At 54.3% G+C, this 20,685-nt stretch overlaps 3 protein-coding genes across 7 annotated transcripts; all 3 read right to left on the bottom strand.

The window, feature by feature from the left end:
• Positions 1-471: 471 nt before the first annotated feature.
• On the bottom strand, positions 472-19,105 carry ZNF581 (zinc finger protein 581). 2 transcript variants are annotated; one of them, XM_086690766.1, is made up of 2 exons: positions 19,013-19,105; positions 472-1,522 (listed from the first exon to the last, which is right to left on the bottom strand). In XM_086690766.1, the coding sequence occupies exon 2, from the start codon at positions 1,501-1,503 to the stop codon at positions 907-909; it is 597 nt and encodes a 198-aa protein (XP_086546892.1). In that variant the 5' UTR covers positions 1,504-1,522; positions 19,013-19,105; the 3' UTR covers positions 472-906. The 2 variants fall into 2 exon arrangements, with proteins under 2 accessions (XP_086546892.1, XP_086546891.1); XM_086690765.1 differs by lacking the exon at positions 19,013-19,105 and adding an exon at positions 2,314-2,549.
• Positions 2,637-19,142, bottom strand: ZNF580 (zinc finger protein 580). 4 transcript variants are annotated; one of them, XM_086690771.1, is made up of 2 exons: positions 19,013-19,142; positions 2,637-3,582 (listed from the first exon to the last, which is right to left on the bottom strand). In XM_086690771.1, exon 2 carries the CDS (start codon positions 3,568-3,570, stop codon positions 3,052-3,054), a length of 519 nt encoding a protein of 172 aa, XP_086546897.1. In that variant the 5' UTR covers positions 3,571-3,582; positions 19,013-19,142; the 3' UTR covers positions 2,637-3,051. The 4 variants fall into 4 exon arrangements, with proteins under 4 accessions (XP_086546897.1, XP_086546895.1, XP_086546896.1 ...); XM_086690769.1 differs by lacking the exon at positions 19,013-19,142 and adding an exon at positions 4,600-4,732; XM_086690770.1 differs by lacking the exon at positions 19,013-19,142 and adding an exon at positions 4,370-4,485.
• Positions 6,301-13,730, bottom strand: LOC147573864 (uncharacterized). The gene is made up of 2 exons (XM_086690754.1): positions 11,677-13,730; positions 6,301-11,441 (listed from the first exon to the last, which is right to left on the bottom strand). Exon 2 carries the CDS (start codon positions 9,872-9,874, stop codon positions 8,966-8,968), a length of 909 nt encoding a protein of 302 aa, XP_086546880.1. The 5' UTR covers positions 9,875-11,441; positions 11,677-13,730; the 3' UTR covers positions 6,301-8,965.
• Positions 19,143-20,685: the final 1,543 nt, after the last annotated feature.

The raw sequence follows: 20,685 nt of genomic DNA, 5'->3' as shown, positions 1-20,685 counted from the left end.
GGCAGAGATTTAAGTACTGCTGAACTTTTGTTGCACATATATTTTGTGTATGTTTACTGGGTTGCCATATAAAATGTGTTTCTTACAGGAGATCCTAGCTTTAAGGAAAAAAAGGTTTAACAACACTCTACCTAGATGACACCCTTTGTGAGGGGTCAAGCTAGGACTGATCCCAGTGCAGAAGGCCAACCTTCCCATCCCCAGCCAGCCAAGCCAAGCACTGTGCGGATGCACTTGGGATGACCCAGGTGAAATGCTCAGCCCAGCACCTGGCCACAGGCGGCGCTCAAGATCCAGGACGCTGTTAGTGTTATCTGAGGTCAGGCAGTGGGAAGCTCTTTCCCTCTCCGGAGAGTAGACATGGCCGATTTGTTCTTCTGCCCAAGAAGAGGTGGGCCAGGCACTTGCTGAGTCTCCCTGCTGGGCAGCAGGCAGGCCAAACCGCTGTGCCCAAAAACAAATCTCAAGTGCTCAAAATGGGAAAGGTGTTTATTGGGTGTCCAGTCTCAAGTCCTGGCTGGGGGGTGCAAGGCAGGTCTGGGGCCCCTTCCCCCAGCATCAACAAGGGGGCGTCAGGAAGCTGGTGCAGATGCTTGATGGCTCCCAACCACGATTTTCAGGCTGGAGGATTTTCACACATAGCACTGTTTCCTGGGCACCTGGTCAGGCTCAGCCTGAGGCTCCACCCTAGGAAGGTAAGGTCTCCTTTCCACCTTTATCTCCAAAGTATCCAAAGGCTACTCAGGGGCTCCTCCTTCAGGCAGGGCTTGGCATTTGCAGGAAGTGTGTCTGTGTCTGTGTCCAGGGCTGCAACCCAGCCTTCCGCACTGGCCACGTGTCTGAGGGCCACAAGAGTCCGGGCTCCCCCCAGAACCCCATGGCACCTGGGGTACCCGGCAGCCCGGCTCATGGATGCTTCCACCGAGTGTGCTTCTGCAGGGTGTTCTGCTCCATAAATCGGCGTGGGCAGTGTGGGCACTGAAACGGGCGCTCCCCCGAGTGGACCCGGCTGTGCTGGGCCAGCTCACCGGCCTCACGGAAGCGTCGAGGGCAGAGCGGGCAGCCATGGGGTCGCCCGCCACCAGCCCGGTGAATGGAGTGGTGCCGAGCCAGGTGGCTGGCCCGCTTGAATGCCTTCCCACAGGTGTCACACTCGAAGGGCTTCACCTCCGAGTGGGTGATGCTGTGTCGCTGCAGGTATGACATGTACTCGAAGACCCGGGAGCACACGGGGCAGCTGTAGCACTTTTTCTGAGCTGAAGCCCCATCTGCCCCGGCCTCTCTCTCAGACTCCTGGTCCACCAGCACGGTGTACGGGATGCCCTGGGTGTCAATAAGCAGGTAGTGGTTGGGCCTCGGAGGGGAGGAAGGCTGGGGAGGTCCTGTGGAGGAGGAAGGTCCGGGCTCTGGGGACCTGCCTGTCCGAGAAGGAGGGGCCTCCATGGCCTCTGCGGAGGGAAGCGCCAGGGGCTGCGGGCAGGGGGGCGACGGCAACACCAGCATCCGGAGGGGTGGCTGAGGCCTGGGGGACGGGAGAGAGGATGAGATAACACAGACGAGGGAAGCTCAGGGGCACCAGCTCCGTTCCTTCACCTTCTGTGTGCCCTGCCCAGAACTTCTGCACCCCCCAACCTCCGTCACTTCTCCAGTCCTTCTGCCCTGGACTCTACGACCTTCTGTGAACCTTCTACCGTCTCTGTCGTAGGAAAGCCTCTTCTGTCCTGTTCCATCACCCACTGTAAACACAGGCACAAGCAGGTCCTCGCTCTAACTTCCCTAGTCGTACCCTCCTCCGGTCACTAGGTGCCCCTCTACTCTGGCCACCAGCAGGGCTTCTCTACTACCCCCCACCCCCCACCCCGTAGACCTGCAGGTCTCTCCTTCTCTACGCTCCTGACCCAGGTCTGGGTGTTAGCCCATCCTATCACTCCGCCCAGGAGTGTTTTCTACCCATTCTGTATTCGCCTAAGCTCTAAGGCCCCCAGGTCCTGACCCACCGTCCAACAACCTCCCTGGACACCCCTGAGCCCCCCTTCCTAGCTCGGCTACCGGCAGATTCTCTCCAGTCCACGCCCATCCACTGCCTCCACCCCCCCCCCCCCCCCCCCCAGGTTCTCTCTAGATCCCAGCGCTCTCTAGGGCTCCACCCCCGACCCGCGGCCCGGCCTCCGAGCCTTTCTCGGCGAGCTCGCGGCCATGCCCTCCCGAGCCCCCGCGGCGGCCCCGCCCCGTTCGGCGCACGGGTCCCCGCTCCTGGCCCCGCCCCTCTCCGCGGCCCGCTCCGTGCTCCCTCCCGCCTCCCGGCCCCCGTACCCGGTGCAGCAGCCTCTCGGGTCCGGGCGACTCCGGAACGGCCCCGGGCTACCCCCGTGGTCGCAAGTGATGGCGGGGCGGGCGCCTCTGGGTGTCCCCCGGGAGCTGGTAGCACCGGTAACAGGAGAGAGGACCGGGGCCCAGAGAAGAGGGTCCAGGGGAGGAAGGTGGGGGCGGGGCGCCTGGGCCTTCGGGAAACGGATCCGGCCAGAAACACACGCCGAGAGGAAGGTTCCCGGGTGCTAACGGTCCGGGCCGCCCCCTCCCACCCTGCCGCCCACCCGCCGCCCCTCCACACACACACGCAAATAAAAGCCCTAAAGTGGAGTGTGGAATGTTTATTGAGTAAGGGGTGAGGGTTGTGGGTGGGAAGGAGGATATACAGAAATGAGCCAGACCACGCCGTGCTCTTTTGTCAAATCTTCCGCGCAGACAACCGTTCACCGCCTCGTAGGAGCGGAAGCCCAAGCCTCAGGGAGGTCGCGTCACTTGCAGAGGCTCACACAGCACAGCTGGGCCGGAACCCAGCTCAGAGGCTGGTTCCCAGGCCCAGGGAGGGGCAACGACTTGGTCTACATCACACAGCTAGACAGGAAGGTAAGGAAGGAACGGTGTTTCTCCCCTTGGACAGATGGAGAAACTGAGGCCCAGGGTAAGGCAGTAACCTCAGAGAGGCAGGGAGCGTGTGTGGGAGCGACGCTGTGTGGCTCGCGAGGCCCGGGGGCCCGGGTCGGGGCCTCAGTGCAGGCGCACGTGCTGCGCCAGCTCCGCGGCGTCCTGGAAGCGGCGCGGGCACAGAGGGCAGGTGTGCGGCGGGCCTGCGCGCGCGCGGTGCGTGGCGCGGTGCCGCGACAGGTGGCTGGAGCGCTTGAAGGCCTTGCCGCAGGCGCCACACGTGAAGGGCTTGAGGTCCGAGTGCGACACGCGGTGGCTCTGCAGCCGCAGAGGGCTGGCAAAGACACGAGCGCACTCCGGGCAGCTGTAGCCCTTGCGCGGGCCGGGTTCTCCCGGCGCCGCCTCGCGCTGGGGCGGGCCCCGGGGCTCCTCCTCCAGCTGCACCGTGTAAGTGTAGGGGACCCCGTTGGCGTCGATGAGCAGGTGGCGGCCGAGCCGCGGGGGTCGGGGCCCTGCCGCCGAGGATGGAGTGGAGGAAGGGCCTTCCGTCTTGGGGAAAGGGGGAGCCTTGGGGGGCGGTGGGTCCATGGCCTCTGGGGAGGAGGACCGAGGGTGGGGCGGCCGAGGCGGCAGCAGCAGCATCTGGGGTGTCAGCTGGGAGCAGTGGAGGGGAGAGAAATTAAAATCGCCGCTTCCTGGAGGAAGTGTCCCCATTATTACTGCTTGTCATGCCCTCTGCACCACTGACCTACCTCTCCTGCAAAACAGAAACCGACTCTAGGCCAGACCGCGTGTTCCATCAAGCCGCTTCCAGGACACCTCCAACTGGGCCGGGCACATCCCTGCCTCTCTCCTCCTGCTGCTTCCTCTCAGCCCCCGAGCCGCACCAGAGGCCTCCATCCCGCCCCTTGCCTTCCCCGCAACTCCCCCACAGCCTGCCGGTCTCCAAGTCGGCCTCCTGTCTTCACACCTCCGTGGCCTCTTTTATTTCTAACGGGTCCTCCCTCCTCTTCCCAGGCCCAGATGGGGGCACCAGGGTCCCTGGAAGGCCTGCCCACCTCTGGACACGCCCGTGGCCTCGCTTCGCTCCCTTTCTTGGTGCGGGTCCAGAACGCCACTAACACAGTTCCCCGCTTTCCACTCTGGGCTTCTCTACGGTCCTGCACTTAACCCTGCACGTAATCCCCCCCACCCCCAAGTCTCAACGCCCTCACCCCTGCCTAACCCATTGTCTGCAGTTCGTGTACACATCCCTAGGACGCCTCGACCGCCTGCCTCCTGTGCGCCCCACACCCTGAGCCCTCCTACCATCTAACCCCCCACCCCCACGCCCCATCCTTGTTTGTTCTGTCTTTACCCTTCAGGGCCTCCTCCTACTCCCGGCTGCTCTGACCTGGGCCCCCGAGCCCCCTTCCCCCTCCTCTCCGTGAGCATCTGGCACCTCTGTTACCACATCCCTGCAGCCCGCTCCTCTGCAGCCCCAGCGCCCAGGCCCTCCGTCCCCCTCGTCGCCGCACCCTCGGGGCCCCTCTCTCCCTCCGGTCCCCCCGCCCCGGGCTCCTTCCCGGCCGCGCCCCACCCCCACTCCACCCCACCCCCGGCGCGCCTGCCCCTCCCCCAGCCTCGCGCCGTCCCGGAGCCAGGCTCCTCCCTCCGTCCCGGCCCCCGTACCCGATGCGGCGGCCTCTCGGGACCGGAGGAGCGGGCCGAGGTCCCGGGCGGCCCGGGCTTCCCCTCGCGAGTGCCGGCGGCGGCGGGACCGAGACTTCCGGGAGCTCCGGGCCGGCGGCGCCGGGGACGCGGGCGCGGGGGGCGCGGGCGCGGGGGCGCGAGGGGCGGCGGCGTCGCTGGAAAAGGGCACCCTCCGGAAACGCGCACACCGCAACGAAGGTTCCGCTGGCCGTGAGCCGGCGGCTCCCACGGCCCGCTTGCCGTGAGCCCCGCGGCTGCGGGCGGAGGGCGCGGGCTCCACGGAGACAGCCCCGCCCCTGCCCCGGCTCCCCTCCGCACCCGACAGGAACTGTCCAGCTGCTGCGACAGAGATCAACTCATAAACCGTCTAGGCGGTCTGTCTTTGCCCGATGTCCCTGAAGGAAGGGGCGCGCCCAGGTCTGTCCTGTTGCCACTGGGCCGTCCCGCCTGCGCCCCCGGCCCGGTGATGCAGGAAGTGGAAGGAGGGGGTTTCTGTCCATCGGGTAAACGGGGAGACCGAGGTCCAGAGGCCAGCCATCAGAATGTGCCACAAGCCACTACTCTCCCACCCAGCAAATGGGGGAAACCGAGGCCCACAGAAGACCAGATGTCACCAGTGACAGAGATGAGGAGCTGGGGCATTCCCCACTGGGCAGATGGGGAAACCGAGAGCCAGAAGGCCAGAAGTTGCTGAATGTGGAGTTGGAGAAAGGTGGCTCTTCGCGTCAAGTTGAAGGGAAGTTGAGGATTGATGGCGCCTTAACAAAGCGTGGTGCCAAGGGGGAAACCAAGGCCGGGCGGCAGGGCCCCGGTGCATGTGCGCTTCGCCACGGAGAGGGGCCAGGCAGCACAGGCCGCATCTGGAGCTTCATGTGGTGGCACGATAGCCACATGTGGGGCACCCACAGCTCGTCCTACAGTTATGCAGGGAATTGTCAAAGAGCAGGGAAGAGGTGCGGGAGACAGGGGACAGCAGCGGCAGGGCGGGGTAGGGCACAGTGGAGAAAGGGGTGTTATTGCTGTGCCCAGCCCCAGGACCTGAAGGAGGTGGGAAGCAGGCAGAGCTATCAAAAAAGAAATTCCTGACCTTCGCGCTGCCCAATGGGACAGACACTAGCCGAGTGGAGCTACTGTGCCCTTGGCGTGGCCATTGTGGCTGAAGACCTGAATTTTAAATGGTATTTCTCTCAATTTAAATCTAAATAACCACACGTGGCTAGTGGCTGCCTAGTATGGGGCAGCCCCTGAGCCACCCTCAACCAGTTGGAAACTGGAGACCAGAGGGCCAGAAAGGACTCACAGTAGTATTCGGTTTGGACCACATGCTACTTTTCAGTGTTTTACTGGGGGCAACATTTAAGAAGCCAGAAAACGTACACACAAATTCATAATTCCAGGCACACTTGGAAAAAAAAAATGTCTAGGTGTGGCAATAAGCTGGAACTAAGAGAGTATTCTTCAGAAAACCTTCCAGAAACCCCCAAATGCCCCAACATTTGTGATATTAGGTTAAAATTAAAGACCCTCTAGAGCTGTGCTGTCCAAAACAGCAGCCACCTGCGACACATAGCTTTTGGAGGCTTGACAAGTGTCCGGGCTGAATTGAGGTGTGCTGTAAATAAATGCAAGGCATCCAACAAATTCTGAAGACCTAATTCCAAAAGAAAATATTATCAACTTTTGCACAAATGACTTTTATATTGATTGCATTTGGACATGAGAATACTTTGGACATACTGGTTTAAGTAAGGTATGTTATTAAAATTGATCTCACCGGTTTCGTTTCACGATTTTTAACGTGGCTCACATTCTGTTTCTACGGGACAGCGCTGTCCTGGAGATTCTTCCCCTTGTGATTTCACAAGGAGCCAGGCAGTAGGGACAGTGGAGACCCTGAACTGAGGGCATGCCTGGTTCAAAAGGCAACGACACTGTCTATCTACACCAGGGTTTCTCAACACTACTGATATTTGGGGGCTGGATCATCCTTTAGTGTCAGGGGCTGTCTTCTGCATTGCAGGCCAACATGCCTGGCCTCTGCCCTCCAGAAGCCAGTGGCCCCCTCCCTCATTCCCACCCCCCTCTTGTGAGGGCAGACATGCCACATGTCCCCCAGGGCAACACTGATTCTGGTCTACACAGACAACCACCCAATGAGTCTCCTGCCCAGATCGCCTTTCTGAGTTTTAGACCTATATAGTACCTGCGTCCATGAGAACCGCACCACCCCACCCCACGCCCATCCCTGGAAATGACAATGACCAACATTTACTGAGCCAGGACTGCGGCGCTGGCCTTTGCTAAGTGTACTGCATCCTCGGAGCAGACCTACGAGGTAGGGGTTGTGAAGATGCCTTTCATAGATGGGGTAACTGAAGCTGGGCAAGATCATGTGATTGGCCTGGGTTCATACTGTCCTCAGGACAGTTCCTGCTTCTGCCTGACTCCACCAGTCAGAGCTCATGACCATTGTCTGCAAGGAGTTCACACCTCCCCACCACCACCACCACTACAGCACTGCAAACCAGTTTGCCCCCTGCTTACAGTGAAAGCCCCCCACCCACCCTCTGCCTCCTCCAGCACCCTCTTTTTATGGCAATAGTGCAACAATATATATTCTTTAAACCTACAGAATCATGTCATTCCCTGACTTAAGGCCCCCCTCACTGCACTCAGAAAACCCAGAAACCCATCAAGCACAGTGCAGCCCCCAGCCTCTCCCATGTCCAGGACCTTTGTTTGCTGTTCTTTCTCTCTGGAGTGTTATTTTTAGCCCCTCACGAGGATGGACCCTTTCTGGTCTCTGCTCAGATATTTCTTCATGGAAGCTTTGCTGTGTTTGAGGTCAAACTTGTGTGACCACATCCCTCACGCTGGCGTTTGAGGCCCTTCATGAAGTGGCCCAGTCGCCTCACCTCACCCTCCAGAGCTCCAACCGCACACAGCACCTCGCAGCCCTCCGACCAGACCCCGAGCTTTTGTGGCTCCAGGTGCAAAGCCTCATGTGTTTTCTTGACCTAGAACTCTTCCCCTTCCCTCTGCTGGCAGCCTCCTCCTCGGTCTTCCAGAATCCTGTGTGTCCTGACCTCCTATATGCCCTGCTTGTCAGCTCCAGGAGACTTCTTATACCTCGTCTGCTCAGGACCTTCCCAGGTTCCACCCGGCATTCCAGGCCTCTCCCCATGTGCCCCAGCCACCCTGACCAGTCGGCTGCACCGAACCATTCTTCGTCCACGCTTCACATTTTGGAACGTTGTGTCTCTGCTCGTGCTGACTGTCTGGCATTTTCACCCCCCTTCTGTTAGCAAGTAAATCCCTGGCGCTCAGCAATCTCTCCCACTTCATCTGCAACCGATTCCTCGCGTCCCCAAACTTCCATTCACACAGCACATATGGGGCCTTGCTAAATCCTCTTAGTAATCTGGTCAGGCAGGCCCTCCACTGAGCCTCAGGAAGGGCAAGAGGCTTGCATCAGGTCTCCAGCCCAAGTGACAGAGCCGGCACTCACACCCGGTGTCCAGTATCCCCACTTCCCTCCCCAGCCTGCAGTCTGAGCCCTGCCTCCTGCAGGAACTGTTCCTGGACCAATCTCTTCTCAACGTCTACCATCCATCCCACATTATCTTGCATTCCCTCGCGACAAGCCCTTCTCCCCTTTAGGAATAAAGTGACTGCCGAGCCTGTGCCTCTGGGCCAATTTGGGTCTTAGCAATTCACTCACCAGGCTTCCTGCCCTCCTCTCTGCACCCCATCCCAGGTCCCCACACCCTCCCTCACAAGGCTTCTCAATTTCCAAGGCCCACTGCCCTTGGGGCAACTCTGTCCCACGCCCCAAGACCATTATGTCGCCCAAACCCTCACCGCTCCATTGGGCAGGATCCTAACAATGCCACATCTCCTGCCCCGACCCACTGCTCCGAGCCTTGGCCCAGCCATCCTACCCTGGTGTAGTCAACAGTGTGGGCTGCAACGATGAGTTCCAGGATGCTTCCAACCTCCCAAGCAGAGGGAGGTGTGCGTAAGAAAGCTCTCTGGCCAAGAACTCACACCCACAAAGGAAATGTTCCTACACCATTTGGGTTCCAGCCCGACCCCAGCAACTTAAGAAGACTCAAAATTCACACTGATTTGAGTCTGTCTCGGCAGGCCCCATGAGTTGCCACAAATAAGTAATGGAGCAGTACGTGCTGCCTTTGAACGGTACCTCACACTTGTAGCTCGCCTATGAGACTTCCATCCCATTTACAGATTGGGAAACTGAGTTCCTGAGCGGGACAGTGATCGATCCCAGGCGACAAAGGGGGGTTGTGGCGGAGTCCGGGATCCAACAAGAGGCTCCCGCCTGTCACCCCTGACCAGAGCTGGCTGGGGGCCACAAGCCATTCCGTATTTCAGGAATTTGGAAACTGAGGCTCAGGTCACACAGCAAGCCTCTACCATCTGTACCAAAAACAAGAGGTGCTATGGAGCCTCCGTGGCCTCTCCACCGTCCCGGAAGTTCCTTCCGGCCTAGTCGTCCCGGACGTACGGGGCCGGCTGCCGGGCATCCTTCACACTCGCGGACAGAGCCGGCAGAGCCGGGCGAGCGAGCGCGACGCCGCCCGAGTGGATGCGCGACGAAGGCTTTGACGCGCCGTGGCTCCTCGGGTGCGCGCAGCTCTGGAAGAGCCGGATCACGCTGGCGGGGCCTGGGCTGTGGCTTGGGGGGCTCCTCCCTGCGTTCGCGTAGGGCGCACCCCGGCGGTCCGAGAGGGTCCGAGGCCGCCGGGGGCGCAGGAAGAGGAGAGAACCCGCTGGGCGGCGGGGGCCACCCCGAGGAGAGCCGGGGCAGGCCGACCTCCGGGCGCCGAACCTGGGGCAGGACGGACGGAGTTCGGAGAGTTCTCCCTTCGCAACTCACCGCCTCTGAGCCTGTGCGGCCCGCGGCCCCGGGCCCGGCGCCCCGAGCCCGGCCGCGCGCCACCCGGTGCCCCACAGGTTCCTCTGCACCGCCCGGCGCCCCGGACGGCAGGACGAGCTCCGGGGGCCGCCCCAAAACTGCCAGCCGCGCGGGGGTGCGGGGGTGGGGGACGCGCCGGCAACGCCGGGCCCGCTCCCGCCGCCATGTGGCCGGATGGCGCCCCGGAAATCCGCCCCGACCGGAAATGATCTCCCCAAACAACGGTTCCGGCGGCGCAGTGGGAAACGGCCTGAGAAAAGGGGTGTTAGTGTCTCTGTTGCCGCACAGCGAAGACCGAGGGCCGGAATTATTCATGCCCCGCGGCGGCTGAGGAAACCCAGGCCTTGACACTTAACACCTCACACGGCAAGAAAATAGTATTCCCCCTGTGCAGCTGGTAAAACCAAGGCCGGAGAGAGGTCGTCACTGGCCCTGGGTCACACGCTACTCAGGGCCAGTTAGGGTAATGCCAGCTCCTCCATAGGTCTGGAGCGCTGGAGGCAAACGACCCCCAGATCTAGAGCACACCTGAACCCTGGGCCTCCACCCGCACAGCCAGCAGGGAAGCCCTTCCCTGAGGAATACTCCCGGATCTCCTGGGCCACTTCCTGGGAAGGTGGGCAGAGGGGGCCTGCAGTCCCACCCCAGCTGGGTGAGTCAGTGCTGGCAGAGGTTGCTGGAGCGCTTGAAGGTCTTTACACAGGGGCCACACACTTAGGGCCAGAATTCCGAGTGTGAGACATGTGCTGGTGGCATGGAGTGCGTTCTTACAGGTTTGCAAGCACACCAGAACCCTGGGGGGACTTGACCCATCTCCCTTTGCATCCTGAGCTGCTTCCTACAGCCACAAGACGTGGGGAGTACCTCATGGAAGTCAATAAGTAAAGGACTCCTTGGGTGTGGGGGCACAAGTGAGGACAGAATAGGTGACCCACTTGCTCTGGTTTGGGATGGGTCCCAGGACTTTCCCAGTTTCAAAACTGAGAGGAAGAAACAAAGACCAAGACAATAAAATAGATGTCCTAACAGACTTGGCAAAACATTACCATCTGGTTGAGGACAGGGAGTAGAGAATTCATTGGTGACTTACAGAGGGATTATTGAAGCCAGAGAGTGAACTCCCCTGTCATAAATTGCACCCGGTACAGAGTGAAAACCCAGGGTCCCTCCCTCTTGGGTAAGGCCTATGGGAAAAAGAAGATCATTCATCACCTTACGAGGTGAAAGCATCTTTTTCATTATTTCTCCTGCTTTCACTACCTATAGACGGCCAGCACACCTCAAGGTTGGAGATCATTCAGTTTGGGATAGAACAACTCAGAAAAGGATGCTGCCTTTTCTATTAGAGATGCCAGAGCCAAGCTCTGCAACTGACATCTCTCAAGCTGGATGTGGAAGAGCTGGGGAAAGATTCCCGGCACACTGCTCACTGAAGACATCAGTTTTAAGAAACAATCATCCAAACTAAAAGGCAGCCTATGGAATGGGAGAAAGATATTTGCAAATGACATATTTGGTAAAAGGTTAGTATCCAAAATCTATAAAGAATGTATCAAACTCAACACCCAAAAAACAGATAATCCAGTGAAGAAATGGGCAGAAGACATGAATAGGCACTTTTCCAAAGAAGACATCCAGATGGCTAACAACACATGAAAGATGCTCAACATCACGCATCATCAAGGAAATACAAATCAAAACCACACTGAGATACCACCTCACACCTGTCAGAATGACTAAAATTAACAACTCAGGAAACAACAGGTGTTGGCAAGGATGCAGAGAGAGGGAACCCTCTAACACTATTGGTGGGAATGCAAATTGGTGCAGCTACTCTGGAAAACAGTATGGATGTCCCTCAAAAAATTAAAAACAGGGGCGCCTGGGTGGCGCAGTCGGTTAAGCGTCCGACTTCAGCCAGGTCACGATCTCGCGGTCCGTGAGTTCGAGCCCCGCGTCGGGCTCTGGGCTGATGGCTCAGAGCCTGGAGCCTGTTTCTGATTCTGTGTCTCCCTCTCTCTCTGCCCCTCCCCCGTTCATGCTCTGTCTCTCTCTGTCCCAAAAATAAATAAACATTGAAAAAAAAAAATTTAAAAAAAAATTAAAAACAGAGCTACCCTATGACCTGGCAACTGCACTACTAGGTAATTACGCAAAGAACACAAAAATACAGATGTGAAGGGGCACATGCACCCCAATATTTATAGCAGCATTATCAACAATACCCAAGCTATGGGGAGAGTCCGTATACCCACTGATGGAGGATGAGAAAAGATTTGGTGTGTATATATATATATGCATATATATATATATATATGCATATATATACATACATACATATATACACACAACAGAATATTACTCAGCCATCAAAAAAAAAAAGTGAGGGGCACCTTGATGGCTCAACTGGCTAAGCATCCGGCTCTTGATTTCAGCTCAAGTCATGATCTCATGGTTCATGAGATCAAGCCCCACTTGGGCTCTGTACTATCAGCCCAGAGGTCGCTTGGGATTCTCTCTCCCTCTCTCTGTCCCTCTCCGGCTCGTGCTCTTTCTCTCAAAATAAATAAACATAAAAAAAAAACATTGAAATCTTGCCATTTGCAATGACATGACTGGAGCTAGAGTGTATTATGCCAAGTGAAATAACTCAGAGAAAGACAAATACCATATGACTTCACTCATATGTGGAATTTAAGAAACAATACAGATGAGCATATGAGAGGGGTGGGGAGAAGAGAAAGGGAAACAAACCACAAGAGACTCTTAACAATAGGGAACAAACTGAGGGTTGATGGGCGGGGGGTGGGGGGGGTGGGGGGGAATGGGTTAGACAGGTGATGGGCATTAAGGAGGGCACTTGTTGGGATGAGCACTGTGTGTTGTATGTAAGTGATGAATCACTAAATTCTACTCCTGAAACCAAGATTGCACTGTATGTTCACTGACTAGGATTTAATTAAAAATTTGAAGATAAAGGCATCAGTTTTCTGTCCCTGTCGATAATAGAGACTCAGCTTCCCCTAATGCACCAGGATGTGCTGAGCCTGCTCCCTAGTAATCCTGAACCACCAGCGGCAGAAGGAACACTTATAGGAAGCCTGATTACTTGAAGGCCTTGCCACGAGCCTCACAGATGAAGTTCCAGACACCCAAGAGGGAGAGGCCATGAGCCTGGAGACAGAGAGCATTCTTGAAAACCTGCAGGCACTTAGGATAGCTGAAAACCAGGTGGGAGTCAGCTCCCTTACTTCCAGGCTGTCATCAGGCTTCTCCACTTCCACTGTGTGTATGTAGGTGTATAGTATGCCCTTCTGGTCACTGAACAGGTACTGGTCTTGACTCAGAGCAGGGAACGAGTCTGAAAGCCTAGAGAGAGGGGAGAAGGGTGTAGAGGAGGAGGAGGAGGGGGAGGTGGGGAGGAGGAGGAGGAGGGGCAAACTCAGGGGACGGGTACTGGTTGAGGACATAAGCCTCCGCGATGAAAACAAAGCCATGGGCATCACTGAATCCAGAGGAGAAGCTAAAGGAGGAAAAACTGCATTAAGTGAAGGCACGGAGAATTAAGCTAAGGGTTGTGGTGACCAAAGACCTTCTCTGCATCCCCCCAATCTTGGCTTACCCATGTCATCCTCCATCCTCTAGTCCTTAAACCCCCCATCTTGACAAGGGGCTGGGGGGTTTTCCGTGGCCCTATGTGCGCCAAACGCTAGGCTAACTGTACCACTTCTCCGCGCTGCCAGGACTCACACGGGCCTCCTGCATCTATCAACCGATTCCTACCGGTGTCCTTATGCTTCGGGGCCCCTGCTCCGGGGAAGGGAGAGGGGTGCTCCCAGGTTCTCGGGGGGCGGCCCAACTGAGTCTTTTAGGAGCAAGGAGCCATCGACTCAGACCGGAAAGGAGGGGAGCGGTGTTCACATGAAAACCGTCCGGGCGGAAACACACGCCCTCCAAGGAACGGTTCCAAACGCCTTTTGTTCGATCAATCGCTCACCAAATACTTGTCAAGTGTCTCTTTCATGCCAGCTTCTGGGGATAAAAGTGAGCAAACCAGATCGAAGTAGCCCGTGCCTTCGTTCCCTTTAGAGGCGACAAATCTTATTTTTATCGGGCACCTGCTGCAGCCAGGCGCTCTCGTGGGCCTCGTGGGGGCGACAAAGACCAAAACATTGAACCTGTCACCGCCCGCGCCCCCCCCCCCACCCCCAAGCGACCTAAGCACGTGGAAGCAGTTACGGATGACAATCAGGACACTGAAAGCATCACTAATGAATCTTATGTAGGGGAGACTGGAATTTCAAAGGTCCTTTAGTGTCTCAAACTCAGCCCTACCGTTTTGCAGAGAATACTGAAGCCCAGAGAGGTTAAGTGAAATGTTGGTCACACAGCAAGTGGACGCCAGAGCTGGGATGGCAACTCAAAGTTGGGAGTCCATACAATTTCTCATCCCATTATGTTCATTATAGGGAAATTGTTTCATGGCCCCTGAGAGGTACAAGGGGTGAAACTAGAAAGTTCAGATTGTAAATGGGTGCTTCCTCCGGGAAAGAATTCCCTGAGTGTGACGCAGAGAGGTGGATCCTGGCCAAATACATGCCAGCTGTGGGTGTTGGCAAGGAAAAACCAGAAGGCGGGACCTAGACTCAATGCTAAGTGTTTTGAAGGATTAAGCATTCCATCATGATTTTGTGGCAAACTTCAGATTTTAATCAAGCAGCTTAGCAATGATAGGATCCCAATTGAGTCTCCAAACAATCAGACTCCAAGTCTCTCCGGGTGAATCTGAGAAGCATTGTGTGACAGCATTGGCCATATGGTGACTCCGTTTCCCCCTTTGTCATGTAGAGGCCACCATTCTTTGTTGTTGTTGTTTTAATACATATAAGACATAAATTACACAAAGTACACAAGCCTTAAGGTTACAGATCAGTGGATTTTTACATGTATTCGTAGCAGTATAACCAGCAACCCAGAGAGAGCTCCCCAAAATGCTTCCTATCAGCCATTAATCCCCAGGGAGGGTAACCACTTTTTGTTTCTTTTCTTTTGTAAATGTGTATTTTTGAGAGAGAGAGAGAAGGGGAGGGCAGAAAGACAGGGACACACAGAATCCAAAGCAGACTCTGTCTCTGAGCTGTCCCCACAGAGCCCAATGCAAGGCTCAAACTCACAAGCCATGAGATCATGACCTGAGTCAAAGTTGGTCACCCAACCAAATGAGCCACCCAGACGCCTCCACTTTTTCTGATTTCAATTCCCAAAGACTGCGTTGGCCTGTTTTTAAACCTCATATAAACAGGGGTACGTGGGTAGTTTGGTCAGTTGAGCATCTGACTCTTCATTTTGGCTCAGGTCATGATCCCAGGGTCGTGAGATCAAGCCCCGAGTCAGGCTCCATAATGATCGTGGGACCTGCTTAAGATTCTCTCTCCCTCTCCTGCCTCTCCCCTGCTTGCACATGTTTTCTCTATAACTTAATTTTTTTTAACATTTATTTTTGAGAGACAGAGAGAGATAGAGCACAAGCAGGGGAGGAGAAGAGACAGAGGGAGACACAGAATCCAAAGCAGGCTCCAGGCCCTAGGCTGTCAGCACAGAGCCCTACGCGGGGCTCAAACTCACAGACCGCGAGATCATGACCTGAGCTGAAGTCAGCTACTTAACCAACTGAGCCACCCAGGTGCCCCTCTCTCTAGAATTTAAACCTCACGTAAATATAATTGTATTGTACCTTTTTGTGACTGATTCTTTCACTCATCAATATCTCAGCCACACTGTTGTTGTTTTCAATAGTCCCCCCCCCACCAATGTTGTGTAAGTTCTGCTATATGGCTATCCCACGATTTCCTTTTTTTTTTTCTTTTTTAATATATATATATATTTTTGTTTTGTTTTGTTTTGTTTTGTTTTGAGAGGGAGACAGAGTGTGAATGGGGGAGGGGCAGAGAGACAGGGAGACACAGAATCCGAAGCAGGCTCCGGGCTCTGAGCTGTCAGCATGGAGCCCGATGCGGGACTCGAACTCACAAACCATGAGATCATGACCTGAGCTGAAGTCGGAAGGATGCCCAACCGACTGAGCCACCCAGGTGCCCCTCTTCTTTTTTCTCTTTAACTGTCAATGGACATTTGTTTTGGCCTATCATGAATAAAGCTCCTAAGAATACACCCACTCCTGCACGTGTCGTTTGGTGGATATAAGGACTTGTTTCTTCTGGTGTGTATCTGGGACCAGAAGTGTTGGGACCTGGAGTAAATGTACGCTTAGCATCAGTAGGTATTAATAGTCTTCTAAGTGGCTGCAGCAACTTACATTCCTGTCAGCAGCGTACGTGGGTTCCAGCTGCCTCACACCCTCCCCAACACTTGATACCGAAAGTCCTTTTAACCTCAGCCTAAGGGGTGGGAAGAGTGTCACATTTCATACTTTCCTGATGCCAAACGATGCTGAGCACTTCTGCCTGTGTTTACTGGTCACTTTCATAGCTTCTTCTCTGAAATGTCTTTTGAAATATTTGGCCCATTTTAAGTTGAGGGATCTCTCTCGATGGCCAGGAAGGAGGCCCAGAGGGTTGAAGAAACCAAGGTCTGGAAAAGCTGAACAATTTGTTCGTGTGACACAACATTCCTAGTCCAGCAGGCTGCCATCACAGAATACCAGAAACCTGGTGGGAGAAATGTACTCACAGTCCTGGAGGTCTGCCAGCAGATTCAGTGTCCGCGGAGGGGCTCCCTCCAGATTCACAGAAGCACCTTCACACATGGAAGGGGTGGGGAAGCTCTCTGGAGTCTCTTTTATAAGATCACTAAACCCATTCATGAAGCCTCCACCCTCATGACCCAGTCAATTTCCAAAGGCCCCCTCTCCTAACACCATCGCATTGGGGATTAGGTTGCAATATGTTAAATGCGGACAGGGAGACACAAACATTCAGTCTATGGAAACAGTAAAGCAGGCACTTACACGCTAGGTCCTGAGTCTCTGATGGTCTCTGAATATGGCCAGATACTGCCCCATCTAAGTGTTCCCCAACTGAAGGCACTTACCAAGAATCTGGGAAGCAGATGTGCTCCAAAGGGCAAGAATGAAAAAGAAGCAGGACAGATGACAGTGGGTACTTCCAGAGCACTTGGACTTGCGTAGTTCAAGTCCAAGTGGGAGGTGCTGCAGGACTTGAAGGAAAAGTGTTTGGTAAACCCAAAGACACTAGAGCTTGATGAGGATGTCGGGAAACTGGAACCCTCAGATGCTGCTCGTGGGAATAAGAAGTGGTGTGTTTCCTCCAAAAGTTAAAGATGAAAGTTACCATATGACCCAGCAATTCCATTTGCAGATAAATCCTCAACAAAACTGAAAACACAGGGGGGCACCTGGCTGGCTCTGTCGGTAGAGCATACAACTCTTGATCTCGGGGTTGTTGCGTTCGAGCCCGACTCTGAGTGTGGAGAGATTACTTAAAGATAAAATCTTTTTTATTCTTTTTTTAATTTTTTTTTTCAACGTTTATTTATTTTTGGGACAGACAGAGACAGAGCACGAACGGGGGAGGGGCAGAGAGAGAGGGAGACACAGAATCGGAAACAGGCTCCAGGCTCCGAGCCATCAGCCCAGAGCCCGACGCGGGGCTCGAACGCACAGACCGCGAGATCGTGACCTGGCTGAAGTCGGACGCTTAACCGACTGCACCACCCAGGCGCCCCTGAAATCTTTTTTAAATATTTATTGATTTTGAGGGAGAGTATAAAAAAATCCTTAAAAACAAACAAAAAAACCTGAAAACATGTTCACACAAAAACTTAGGCATAAATGTTCAGAGCAACATTCTTCATAACAGCCAAAATGTGGGCAATATAAACAAATGTCCATCAACATCTGAGAAGTAGTTCAATCCTATGTAAGTATATCCTTTCCAAGGGATATTTATTATTCAGCCAGGGCTGAATAAGCCTAGAGAACTACCCATCTTCCAGAGTGACTAAGCATAATGTACTAAGCCAGGTACAATGCTGGCTGGAGACATGAACAGTTACTAGCTTGAGGAACTTGGACGATGTGCTGCAACCATCACAGGAGGGTTTTTGTTTTGTTTTTTTTAATTTTTTTAACGTTTATTTATTTTTGAGACAGAGAGACAGAGCATGAATCACAGGAGGGTTTTGAGCAAGGCACTAGCATTGTGAGGGCTTTAGGATTTCTCTGAATCTAGTGTCCTGAGGTCAGCAAGAAAGAAGCTGGGATGAAGGTGGTGCTATCACTTGGCCTGGGAGCTGGAGGTAGGCAGGAGTCAGAGGACGCTTTCCGGAGGAAGTAAGTTGTGAGGGAAAAAAACCCACCAGGCTCCACCAGAAGGGTTACCCCGAGTGGCAGTCACAGATGGAGACCTAACACCTTGAGGAATGAAAGTGTGAGATTTCAATGGGGGGGGGGGGGGGGTATGAAATGCTGTGTTTGACCAGGGCACAAAGTAGTAACAGGTGGGGCTAGAAGGCTTGGTGGGCACTACACTTCACAGAAGGGCTTTAAATGTCAAGCCAAGGAGCTGGGATTTTTGTCTCGACTCAAGAGAGCCATGCAAGGGGCTTGAGCTGAATGAGATCAGATCTGAGTTTCAGAAAGCTCTGCCAGACTGTGTTGGTGGGCTAGCGGAAACGGAGAGGCCAGAGAGGGGCCGACGCTGAAATCCAAACATGAGAAAGCATGAGGTCCGAGCTAGACAAGGGGTGGTAGACATAGAGAGATTTCAAGAGCGATTACACGAGGAGCCCTAAATTCTCATTTTTCCGATTCCATTGGCTGATTTTAGAGACTCTTTTCTTAAGTTCACTTATTGAGAGAGAGAGAGAGAGAGAGAATACGGATGAATCCCAGGCAGGCTTCGCGCTGTCAGGGCAGAGCCAATCTCATGAACCACGAGGTCATGACCTGAGCCAAAACCAAGAGTCGGACTGAGCCACCCAGGCTGATGTCAATGTCCTCAAGAACTTCAGAGCTGCAGAGAGGAACTCGTCACGCGAGAACAATAACGGCATTAGCCCCTGCGTGTCCCACCATGTCCGTGCAAAGGCATTACTTGGCGCTTTCATACCTGGTTCTACTTGATTACCCTGCGAGGTAACGCATTACCATTCCCGCTTTATAGGACAGGAAACTGAGGCTGAGAGAGGGAGTTCACTGCTCAAGCGCACACTGGTAGTGACCTTCCCCCCTCCGCTTCCCGCCCCCCCCCCCCAATCCCTTAAGCCAAGGGTGTCAGTGGTTATAGCTTTGGTTCCGGCCTTCGGAGGCCGATCGCCTTCCCTCCACCACCGTGGCCCTTCCAGCCTCCGCCCGCCTCTCTATGGTGTTCCTCCAGCCCTTCTGCACACACGTTTCCCTCCCACCCTGGCTGCTCTCTACCCGTCTCCACTCTCTCTATGGTTCGCCCTCCCCGCAACGCTCCCCGTACCCACTTTCTCTAAATAACTCAATCCCGGCCGTCGGCTTCTAGCGCCCGTTGAAGACGAGCTGGGGCAGCCTCTCTGGTCCGGCCGGCGGGAAGCGGCGGCCACTGGGAGAGCGCCTGCAAGAAGGGCCCGGGGAAGGAGGGACCGTGACTTCCAGGGAGAGAACCTGGGAAGCCTGCGCGCCGTTCAGGCCCTTTGCGAAAATGCTCCGGCTGGAAACACGAAGCACAGAGGAAGGATCCGCTTTCCGCTTGCCCAGCCCTGAGGAACTGGGTATCCCAAGAAAGATCCCTGTCTCCAGATGAGCTTCCCGCCTCTTGTTTCATCTTTGTTCTGACGGCGCTGGAGACACGCAGGGAAATCGGGAAAACGCCCACCTCCTGACACAGACCAGGGAAAATGCGGCCAAGAATGGGGAAGGAAGTCGCTCAGACGTGGTCAGCCAGGACTCAAGTGGATCTCAAGCCCTTGCCCCTGAGTTTCCGGAATCTCTGTGGGTTTTCTCCCTTGAAATAGCTGAGGTAGAAAGTGACAGGAGGGCTCATAAAAGGGGCAGTGCAGGGCCCTCACGGTCAGGGTCCTGTCGGGTTCCCAGCCTCATCTACCAGGATTCTCCTTCACACATGGCAGAGCTGATTTCTTTTTCTCTTTCCTTTAAAAGTGGGTAAAAATCCGCCAAGTGGATTTACCGCAAAGCTAATGAAGCTGAGACTTGAAAGAAACTTGCTTATGATTTTCCCAAATTTGTCAACACAGCTAAAATAGTGATGAGTCTGCAATGAAGGTTTCTTAAGTTACCAATAATAAAATTTTGATCAACCACATCAAAGGAGAGATCAGAGGGGTGCCTGGGTGGCTCAGTTAAGCTCCTGACTCTTGACTTGGGCTCAGGTCATGATCTCCTGATTGGTGGGATAGAGCCCCACCTTGGGCTCTGTGCTGACAACACGGAGCCTGCTTGGGATTCTCTCTCTCCCTTTCTCTCTGCCTCTCCCCCCTCTCAAAATAAATAAACATTTTAAAAAATGGATACAATATTTTTATGAATTTACTGTCTGACTCAGCTCTATAATCCTTTCCCCCTATATTCTTTGACTGGCTCTTTATATGACAACAGTTTTGTAATATTTTCTATCAACAGAACAGAAAGATAATCTGATCTCTCCTTTTTTGTTGTTGTTTATTTATTTATTTATTTATTTATTTAGAGAGATCACACGCAGGTGAGGGGCAGAGAGAAGAGACAGAAGAGACAAGCGCCCCATATCCACTTTTAAATTGGGGGGTTGTCTGTGGTCATTGTCACCTTTTAAGTTTGTAATTGGTTGGAACTTATTTTCTCATGCTAAAGAAATATTCACATGCATACCTTATTTCATATTTACATTTTTGTATCCTCAGTTTGTAAGTCTCACACCCCACAAAACCTGGATCTGCCCCTGCTCTCACACTCGGTGAGCTCTCAATAAATACTAGCTATTATTGTCATTATTATTTTAATCTGGAGACCCAATAGGAAGGTGCAAGGATGATCTATTCTTGGGTGATTACAATTAGATTTAGACTTCGGATAGCCAGAATCACCAGCGACTTATTCATTCACATACTTATGTAATGACTCATTAATAAATGTTTTTTGAATACCTGTAACATCCCAGACACTAGTGTGGGTGCTGGAG

The sequence above is a fragment of the Puma concolor genome, chromosome E2 (genome assembly GCF_028749965.1).
Source record: "Puma concolor isolate L17-30 chromosome E2, mPumCon1.1.hap2, whole genome shotgun sequence".
NCBI classification, from domain to species: domain Eukaryota; kingdom Metazoa; phylum Chordata; class Mammalia; order Carnivora; family Felidae; genus Puma; species Puma concolor.
The sequence above is the reverse complement of the archived record's forward strand: the minus strand, read 5'-3'. Positions and strand labels throughout refer to the sequence as shown.